General features: G+C 38.2%; 2 protein-coding genes across 2 annotated transcripts; one reads left to right on the top strand and one right to left on the bottom strand.

Moving 5' to 3' along the window:
- On the top strand, window positions 1284–5100 carry LOC107606279 (receptor-like protein kinase HSL1). Its single transcript, XM_016308315.2, has 2 exons — window positions 1284–4213; window positions 4380–5100. Exons 1-2 carry the CDS (start codon window positions 1540–1542, stop codon window positions 4820–4822), a joined length of 3117 nt encoding a protein of 1038 aa, XP_016163801.1. The 5' UTR covers window positions 1284–1539; the 3' UTR covers window positions 4823–5100.
- LOC107606280 (nuclear poly(A) polymerase 4) lies at window positions 5159–10670 on the bottom strand (the record flags this gene model as incomplete). Its single annotated transcript, XM_021106579.1, is given in 11 exon segments — window positions 5159–5614; window positions 6514–6714; window positions 6806–7483; window positions 7819–7983; window positions 8064–8393; window positions 8489–8551; window positions 8653–8766; window positions 9089–9250; window positions 9341–9403; window positions 10242–10349; window positions 10593–10670. Coding segments are annotated over 11 exon segments (2004 nt in total), but the record flags the coding sequence as incomplete, so codon positions are not given.

The raw sequence follows: 10870 nt of genomic DNA, 5'->3' as shown, positions 1-10870 counted from the left end.
ATTTATAAATAATATTTATTTTACATCTACAAATAATATTTATTTTTATTTATCACATTCTTTATAAATAATCATTTTTTACTTATAAAAATGAAGATAAAATTATTATAATGAGAATAAAGCTGTTTAAATACGTGTGTATATTACATTTTTTTGTGTATACATTTCATTGTAATATTTTTTATTTTCACTGTTTATAGATATGAAAATATACGTTTTTTTTTATCAAAAGTTGGACAACACTCCTTAAAAAATAACATATTGATAAAGAAATAAATAATTTAACGGATTTTGAACTTAATAATGAAATTTAAGAATAAACCATAACTTTCCAATATGATTTAATTAGAAGACAAACATGTGTTCATGATTTCATGCAACTAAATATTGTATCAAAAGAAAGCATAAACCGCACTTGGACAACAGAATAAACAGCTTCTTTTGATCATAGCTCCTGATTTTTCACATTGGTATATAGGAAACCGCATGCTTCTAAGTACAGGCGATAATGGGTAGGATAGAATAGAATTTGAAGCTAATTTTAACACTATTTGTGAGTTGAGAATATCTCAATCCTAATTCTACCCACTCTTAACTTGCAGGTATCCGATCCTATCCGCGAATTATAAAAAAAATGCAACATTATTATATAACTTGGTAATAATTTAAAATAGAATTGATTTTTATATAAAAAAAATATTAAATTATCAATTAATGATATTCTTTTAATGACTAAAGATCTTTTGTATTTAGTGAGAGGTCTTTGGTTCAATATCCACTTGAAATATATTTATATATAAGTATATAATATATGCATATATAAGATACGAGTTGGTCGAATAGGGATGATGAGGCTCAACCCGCACCCTACCCAACACACACCCTACCATATCCGACCAGATGAAATTGAATTGAATATTTATAGATAGGATATATATTGCCAACCCCTAATTCTACACTCCCCCATAACTTAACTAGGTTATTTTATTTCTAATGTAAAACAAAACAGTCTACTTAGGTTGACTTCACTTGCTAGTTTAGTTTGTTTCACCTTTTTTGGCCTCTTCAGTCTTCAGAAGCAAATAAAATATCCCGAGTACAGCAAGTTCAATATTAGTGCATACAATAGATAATAATCTAGAACATAACAAAATACAATAAAGTAGAAAGGAAATTAGAGAAATAAATACTGATTGTAATTTTAACTAACTAAAGTCTAGTGAGAAATTTCAACGATGGCCTATGAGCTATGAGATATCACATTATTATTTTTATCCTCGTGCCACTTTTCAACCACTCGTGTTTGAATGAAACTCTTTATATTAACCAAAGTTATTTGTAGTCTTCCCTTCAATCATTTTCATCAAATAGTTCCCATCAACAGGTCTTTTGTTTAAGAATATATAATGATTATAATCTTGTAATTATATACACAAATTCTCAAAACATTTTCTTCAGAGCGTATAAAGAGAGAGACAGAGAAAGAAAGATGTTAAAATTTTGACCAAACATTCCCCCGTTGACTTCCCGGCAAAAAATATGAACGCCACACACAAAATGTCCAAGATACCCCTCCGCATTCGCAAGTTCTCTCTACATTTCTTCTTCTTGCTTACCCTCACACTGTCCTCCGATGTCATTTCACAAACCACCGAACAAACCACCCTTCTCACCTTCAAACGCCAACTAGGCGATCCGCCGTCACTACAATCATGGCAACCGTCGCCGTCGTCGTCTCCGTGCGGGTGGCAGGAAGTCCGGTGCGCCGGTGGCACAGTCACGGAGCTTCTCCTCGCCAATAAGGATATCACCGTGAAGAACCTCCCGGCGCCGACGATATGCGACGGCCTCAGGAACCTCACGAAGCTCGACCTCTCCAACAACTCTATCTCCGGTGAGTTTCCGACCTTACTCTACAATTGCTCCAATCTCAACTACCTCGACCTCTCACAGAACTACCTGGCCGGAAAAATTCCCGACGACGTCGACCGCCTCAGAACCCTAACGTACCTCAACCTTGGCGGCAACAGCTTCATTGGCGACGTTCCTCCGGCCATCGGAAACCTTCCGGAACTCAGAACCCTCCACCTCTTCCAGAACAACTTCAACGGAACGTTAGCAAAAGAAATCGGAAACCTCTCCAATCTGGAAATCCTTGGTCTTGCCTTTAATTACCGTCTTGCCCCTGCGCCGATCCCGGTCGACTTTGGGAACCTGACGAACCTGAAGTTCATGTGGCTGAGACAGTGCAACTTGACCGGAGAGATTCCCCAGAATTTCGCGAAACTCGAGAATCTTGAAAAGTTGGATTTGTCAATGAACAACTTAACAGGGAGAATTCCTACTAGCTTGTTTTCTTTAAGAAATTTGACGTTTTTGTATCTGTACCACAATAAGTTGTTTGGTGAGATACCAAATTCGGTGCAAGCTTTGAACCTGGCTGGAGTTGATTTGAGCATGAACAATTTGACAGGTTCTATACCAAAAGATTTTGGAAAGTTGAACAACTTGACGGCTTTGCTGCTGTATTATAACCAGTTGAGTGGTGAGATTCCAAATGGTTTAGGATTATTACCAAAGCTTAGTAATTTTAGTGTTTTTGGGAACAAACTGAATGGAACTCTGCCTCCGGAATTCGGCAGGCATTCGAGGCTGGTGGGGTTTGAGGTTGACAGCAATCAGTTGAGTGGAGGGCTGCCGGAGCATTTGTGCGACGGCGGTGCTCTGAGGGGTGTGGTGGCTTTCTCCAATGATCTGAGTGGTGACTTGCCTCAATGGCTTGGGAATTGTAGTTCTCTTGTCACAGTTCAGCTTCACAATAACAGGTTCTCAGGGGAGGTTCCTTTGAGTTTGTGGACTTCGAGGAGCCTTGAGAGCTTGATGCTGAGCAACAACTCGTTTTCCGGTCAGATTCCAAGAGAATTGTCCCGGAGTATGACAAGGTTGGAGATCAGAGACAACAAGTTTTCTGGTCCAATATTGCTTGGTGTTTCTTCTGTTGTGAATCTTGTGGTTTTTAAGGCAGGAAACAACATGCTTTCCGGTGAGATTCCAAGAGAATTGACCGGTATTTCTCAGATGACAACTCTCATGCTTGATGGGAATCAACTTTCCGGTACGCTTCCATCCGACATAATTTCATGGAAGTCGTTGAACACTTTAACCCTATCAAGAAACAACCTTTCAGGTCAAATCCCACTAGCTATGAGTACTCTTCCTAGTCTGGTTTACTTGGATTTGTCTGAAAATGAGTTGTCTGGTGAAATACCAACTCAGTTAGGCGACTTGAGGTTTGTTTTTCTCAACTTGTCCTATAATAAGCTTTCTGGGAACATACCAGATGAGCTTAACAACCTCGCCTATGAAAGTAGTTTCTTGAACAATCCCAATCTGTGTGCTTATGATCCAAAAGTCAATCTATCTAATTGCTTGACTAAAACCTCATCCCACTCCAGCAATTCATCTAAAAAAATCTTTGCCTTGATTCTTGGGGTCATCCTCATTGTATTGTTAGCCGCTGCCCTCTTGGCATTGTGCAAGCTGACAAAGCAACGGGGTAAAAAGCTGCGTTGTGGCCGTAAGCTTTCAACATGGAGGCTCACTTCATTCCAGAGGCTTGACCTCACAGAAATTAATCTCTTTTCAAGTTTGACAGACAGCAACCTTATTGGAAGTGGAGGCTTTGGAAAAGTTTACCGGATCGCTTCAAATCGCCCAGGTGAGTATGTTGCTGTGAAGCAGATTTGGAGTGACAGGGATGTGGATCACAAGCGGGAGAAAGAGTTTATGGCTGAGGTTGAAATCTTGGGCAACATTAGGCATTCTAATGTAGTGAAACTCTTGTGTTGCTACTCAAGTGAGAACTCAAAGCTTCTTGTATACGAGTACATGGAAAATCATAGCCTTGACAAATGGCTACATGGAAAGAATAAAAAGTCACCAATTGGTTTGAGTACACCCAACAGGACTCATGCAGTGTTGAGTTGGCCAACGAGGTTGAAGATTGCCATTGGAGCTGCACAAGGCCTATGTTACATGCACCATGAGTGCTCACCATCAATCATCCATCGCGATGTTAAGTCTAGCAATATACTACTAAACTCCGAATTCAAGGCTAGTATAGCAGATTTTGGACTCGCCACGATGCTGTTAAAGCCAGGGGAGCTGCACACCATGTCTGCTTTAGCAGGGTCTTTTGGCTACATTCCACCAGGTAAACAAGACCTGTCACAACTTGGTCATAAAATGCTTATTTCTCAAACACTGATTCTGTTGGCTAGAAATAAATGAATGAATTTATATCTTACAATGCCAATTGAAAACTTAAGTCAACTGATACTTTGGTGGAGTAATCTAACGTTGATTCAATTGCATTGCAGAATATGCTTATTGTAGCAAGATCAATGAGAAAGTCGATGTATATAGTTTTGGGGTTGTGCTCCTAGAGCTTGTGACTGGAAGAGAGCCTAAATGTGGAGAAGATGGAAGCAGCCTAGTTGACTGGGCATGGAGGCAATACAGTGAGGGGAAGTGTCTTGCTGATGCCTTAGATGAGGATATCAAAGAAACATGCCACGTGGAAGATATGACTACTGCCTACAAACTAGGGCTCATTTGCACAAGCTCATTACCCTCATCTAGGCCTTCTACAAGGGAGATTTTGCAAGTTCTTCGTCAGTGTTGTCACCCAGGTTCTTCACGTAAGAGAGTGGCAACTGACTTTGACATAACTCCCCTACTTAGTGATGCTAGGTACATAGCCAGTTACAAGGACAGTAATGTTACAAGCGAGAACGAAGAAAGCCGCTTGTATAGTGTGTAACGGGGGTAATCCACACTAAGAATAATCCCAAGACATAAAATGTAATGTATATTATAATCGTCAAGTCTATTAATGGTTTACATTCAGCTTTATTCCGTAAATACAATTGGCAAGGTTGATTTAGTGGATATCATTCAAAATGTATCGTTTTATGACCTATAATATGAATTCTTAGGCTTCAGAATCATCAAATGAACAACAAAGTACTCAGAAACGAAATGTTTAGAAGCACTAATGATGAGTGATACAAATTTTCACAAGCCTAGTTCACTAAATTGGAAAAACCAAAGAAACTCATCAACAGATTTATCCACCCCAATTTCTAATCTTCCGCCAAGCATTTTTTCTTCTTAACCACCTACCCAAAATAAACTACTAAACTACATTTACACGATGTATCAACCACATCGCAAAGGAAAACAACAAAGTTCCAACTCCTTAAAAATCAAAGTAGGTAAATATGTTAAAAGGATTTTTGAGACATTGAGAGCTCTGAACATGAGTTTAGACCATGTTTCACAGACAACAGGATGTGACCATTTTAGGCATCTCCATCATGCTCTTCATCTATGTACATAAACGATCAACACAGTGCCATCCCCAAAACCCCAATCTGTTTCTCCTTTCATCATTTCTCTTCAAGCTGACTCGAGGGTCCAAAACAGCCTCAGTCCCATTCAAATTATCTCAGCACAGCAACATCCCCAGCACAGTTATACAAGGTATAGCATTATGAATAATTTCAGCAATTCACCTCCCAAATGTCATGTGATTCAATTCAAACTCATCTTCCTACAAAAGAAAAAACCAGAACCAAACAGAACAGTATAAACACATTCTTATTCACGTTGGAATGAGTTGAAAAAGCATGCCTTTTACTAGCTTCTGCAAAGATTCTGACCTAACCCCTTCTTGAATTTATACAACACTTCCAAGTCTGACATCTCGCTATACACAATATAGAGAATAGAGAGTATTAATGATTAGTAATCCAATAAAGCATTAAACTTGGCTGTAAAACTATAATTTCAACAGGAAAAAAAAAAGGTAAAGTCCGGTCTCTGGGAGTCTCTATACACAAAACAAGTCAGGTTCTTAAGCAGTTACTGGAAACATAGCACGTATAGTGGTGCAGGACCTGCGACCACATATTCACCAGTCAGAAAATTGACTAAGAAATTCAATGGCCATGGAAATCGATCGTTCAAATTATCTTGAAACAAACAGCGAAAACATACAATGTAAAAATGAAAAGTGGGAAATGCAAAACAGTTTATCAAAACATGAAGAGAACAGGAACAGAACACTCTGACTGCCATAATTGTTAAGTGTTAATACTAAGTTGCCAATCCCCCCAAAAAAGTTAACAATTCTTCAGAAAGGCCAGGTAAGATAAAGTTCAATTTCCTACTATTTAAGCAAAGAATTGAGAAGTGTTCTAAATTAGATGATCTTTATTATGGAGAAAACAGAGATATCAGACAATTCAAAACCTTCAATTTGGTCATGATATTTTGAAATACTCTATTTCCATGAAAACACCCACTTCTCAGAACTGATCTGGATGTGCCACACAATCATCATCACCCTGCAAAGATTCCCGACTCTCACTACCTCCCAGACTTCCCAGTTTTTTTCACTGCCATCCAACAACAGTTCTAAGCCAAAAGTCCTCAAGTGAAGAAACTCACCTCGCAATTGAGGGCCTGGGAGCTCGCAGTTGGTACATAATCTGAATATTCAGTTCTTTGGAAATTATGAGTATTGTCTAGTCGTTGATCCATATCAACAGCACTCTCTTTACAGTTTGACAAGCTTTTGCAAGATGCAGTTTCTGCACTTTCCAAGCAATCCAGATCCATTTCCCCAGCTTTGTTCCTATTGACTCCATTCTGAAATAGATTACCAACTTCTATTAAGGAACTTGCAACGAACCAAACAACATTCCCAGGACGGTTTGCTCCAGTGATTCAGCAAGCTTACCTCATTCTGAACTTCTGAACACCTTGAGTTCTGACTATCATTTTTGGGATGAACACCACCTGTTTCACTAATATGCATGTAAGCTCCTTCAGTACTTATTCCATTTTCTAGGAGTCCATTAGATGACTTAATTTCGCATTTGGTGCCAGCATTCTTGGCTAACCTAACCCCTTTGGTACCATCAATACTCATTTGAGATGAACAACTTTCTGGAGAGACACACACTAGCCTCTGCGGGCTGATAGAGGCCCTCTTCTCTGGTTTGCCTAGCTTCTCATCCAACATTTCATGGTCATTTTTCCTCTTGACACTTCTTTCAGAAGACCCTAGGTTGGACTTTGCGGCATCCTCACCCATTTTTTCAGCTGAATGGCTTATGTGCCTTGACATCCGATTGCGTTTGTAACCATCTGGAAATACAAATAAAGGGAGCTGCTTTCGACGTACATGGGAAACAAAAATTTCCATCCCTGGCTTCCAGTACATATACATATTTATTTCTTGCCTGAATTCATCAACCGTTCCACGTATATCAAATTGTTGTCCCTCTTGACCTTTTTCTCCCTCTTTTCTTTGCAAGCCCATGAAAAATGCAGAATGAGCACAATGTCTGGATGTGTCTGCATACTCATGTGGGTAAGGATGACACTGCAACATCCCATTTGTATCCCGCTCTATCTGCTTAGAAATAGACAGCATGCATTAATGTATAACCAATAAAATTAATAGAATTTGTCATAATATCCCTAGATAAGATATTCCCCTTTCCCCTTTTGGTAGGTATGTCAAATTCAAAAAGAGATATGGACTAAGAGACTGAACCTTGGCACAAAAAAAAGGCTATTATTGCCTTTGGTCACATTTAAAATCCTAAATACATCCATCCTCCACAAACTACAACAGGTGCAAGCATACATTTTTTTCTTTTCTTTTTCATTTTTCTTTGGTTGGGAAAAGAGAGGGGGACTAAACCCACCAGATGAAATTTGTATAAGATAGTAACAGTGGTGTACCTTCAGGGTGAGCTGCCTCAATCGAGATTCTACCCAACCTTTCCATGCTAACAAGTCATCATTGTCTGCTGCAAGGATGTCCACTTGTAAATAGTTTTTGTAGGCTTCGAAAAAGAAATATGGCTGAAAAAGTGCACTCCATTGGGCTTTATTGAGCTCAATTTCCTACAATTAAAGCCATTTATTAAAAAAAGTCACAAATTCTTTTAATAAAAAAGAAAACTAAATGGGATAACACCTCTTACATCACAAATCTTGTTGCCATAGCGAAACTGTTCCTTCATAACACGAAGAGTGCTTGCGGAGACATTGTAGCTGGAATTCATGCAAGGGTATGCAGGAGTAATAATTGGCATAATGTGATATCTGTCCCGCGGGTTTCTACGAGGATCCCAAACTGGGAAACCCAGTTCATTCTCCTCTATTGTGCACAGCATGACAGGATTTGGCCACCTCCATTGTGTATATACCCTAAAGAATCGAGAAACCAGCATACTAGGGATTGCATTAGGGTAAAGCTGGCAAATTCGAGCAACTAATAGAGCCCAATTCACGCCTCCAAGGAATCCCGTAACCTGAATAGAGCATATAATAAAGAAAAACGTGGATTCTATTGCCATTAATGATAGTAAATAGCGAACTACAAAGATTTTCAGTGTAGCTCTCTTACATTTGAATAAACACCACGCCTTTTAGCCCAAAACTTTAAACATCTCAGTGTGGTTCGGAAGTGCTATCATTGTCAAGGGTTAACAGACTATCAAATTAATAAGATGAAAGAGAATTAAATCTACTAAAATATCAATTAGCAAACCAAAAAACATGTATATTAACCTCAACATTTGGAACAAGTTTAAGAATTTGATCTGCCACCCGGCAGCCATTAAGACTTCGAACAGTAGGTTCATCAACATCATACAGCACTGAGCCATGTGAGATGTCCAGGTCCTGTACATAAATGAGTTTGAAAACGATATCAAATGTGAGCCAGCTTGAAAGGAAAAATAGATTCTAACAGAGGAGATGAAAAACTCTGAAGGGGAAGAATAACCAAAGGATCATGTTTCTCTTAGAAACACACAAGAACACGAGAAGAATCATTGCATCAATTTTCCAAAGTATCACTGAGCTCGACTTAATAAATGATGCTGGTACTTATCTTAGGGAAGCCCTCAGATTCTTAACAATAAGACAAGTGATTTTAATAAAATTGTTGCCCACAAAAATGCAGTCAATATAAAGCCCTGTTAAATAAGGTTACCAAACTTACTTCAGGCACAACCAAAAGAGATATACTTGCATAAAGCAAATCTATAGATATTCCCTGGAACTTGAATTTCATTACGGGGACATGAGCATCTGGAACTGGTTGAAGTTCAGTAACTTCTTCCATTTCAGCCAAGATGTTATGCAGAATGATAAAGAAGTCTTCCTGCAAACAAGTGAAATATTGGCTAAGATATCCCATAATTCCATGGATTTCAGTAAATTAAGAAAAACACAACCAACTTCATGTCATCACCTCCCGATTCACATAAGAAGGGCCAACACACAAAGTGTCTATGTCAGCTCCTGGTCCATGTACCTGCAAACAATTCAATTTTTGCTATATATCCAATTTTACATGGAACAGTGACTTGAAGACGACAACAATGTACTATCCAACAATATTTTGACTACATTGCTAGTTGTGCTACTTAATTTGGGGAAAAAGAAAAGTAGTTTTTTGCTACGAGAACAAATTAACCAAAAGAACTGGGAAAGTGTGGAGAAGAAACTGTTAACATTCATGCACAATGATTAAGACATTCCACCATAACATTAAAAATGAAATTCAATTGAGGTCATCATCCGTCAGTCATTTTCCTGACAATGAGTGAAGCATGACTATTGGTACAAACAAACCAACAATATTAGGACTCCAGCACTACCTGAACCTGGGAACTCAAGAATTTTTAGACATCGGCATAAACCATAAAACATGACATGTCTATTTCTGGAGAGGTGGCTATAGATATATTTATAAAAGTAGTTAAGTGATAAGCTCAAGAAGAAAGAGAGCCCAGGATAAATTATACTCAGACGTATTCCCAACAACATTAAATACCCTTCTGTAATATGATTAACAAGCCTTATATTGGTATATATAACCCTTCCCATAAAGTCATCATCCAATATACTGATCTAAAACTTCTTCAATTCTTGTCAAATCATGTTATTGCCAATTCATATGATGTATCAAATAAAGACAACCATGCACACCTTGAATTAAAGCACATCATACACCAAAAATCCTTTTTAGATAAACTACATTATACACTAATAGAAGAATAGTTAAAAAATTGTCCCTTCGATTCAATTCTTTGCCAAAAGCAACCACTACACTAAGAATCAATCAGGAGAAAGTTACACCTCATACTCACCCCTAGTCGATAAGAACCGAAAGTGAAAATAACGGCATTGGCATCCTCAACCATCTGATCCGTATAGCCTCGTTGACGCGTCAACTGCTTCACCCAGCTTTTAACAGTCTACATCACAGGTCAACTTTGTCACACAACAAAAATAAAAAACTTTGAACTTTACAAAGTTGAAACAGTACCCCAATCATAGCCAGAAAGGGCATCAGAAAACAATCTATCAAGGTTCAAAAACATGTTCATCATTCATCGACATGCAACAACATAAAACACAAAACACAAATTCCACAACCCCTCATTGAAGAAACACCTCAATAAACAGTAATCTACAATTAGATCGAAGGAGTTGATAACCTGATCAAGGCGCTGAAGAACCTCTCTCCTGGTGGCAGCTTCTTCATTGCTCTCGTAGAGTCCCGAATCAAGCAGAAACTAGGAAAAACCAAATAAAACAGACTTGTGTTTTTCAATTATTTTGCAACTTTTATTTCTTGTCACTTTACATATATATTTTTTGGAGTTAAAAGAAAAGAGAAAACAATAATATTTTTGTCTTCGTTTGATCTAGAAATTTCGGATCTCTTATCCATTGTGTTTCTTTGTCTAGCGTGTACGCCGGTTCGGTTTCGGTT

Source organism: Arachis ipaensis, chromosome B07 (assembly GCF_000816755.2).
Source record: "Arachis ipaensis cultivar K30076 chromosome B07, Araip1.1, whole genome shotgun sequence".
Taxonomy (NCBI): Eukaryota; Viridiplantae; Streptophyta; class Magnoliopsida; order Fabales; family Fabaceae; genus Arachis; species Arachis ipaensis.
The sequence above is the reverse complement of the archived record's forward strand: the minus strand, read 5'-3'. Positions and strand labels throughout refer to the sequence as shown.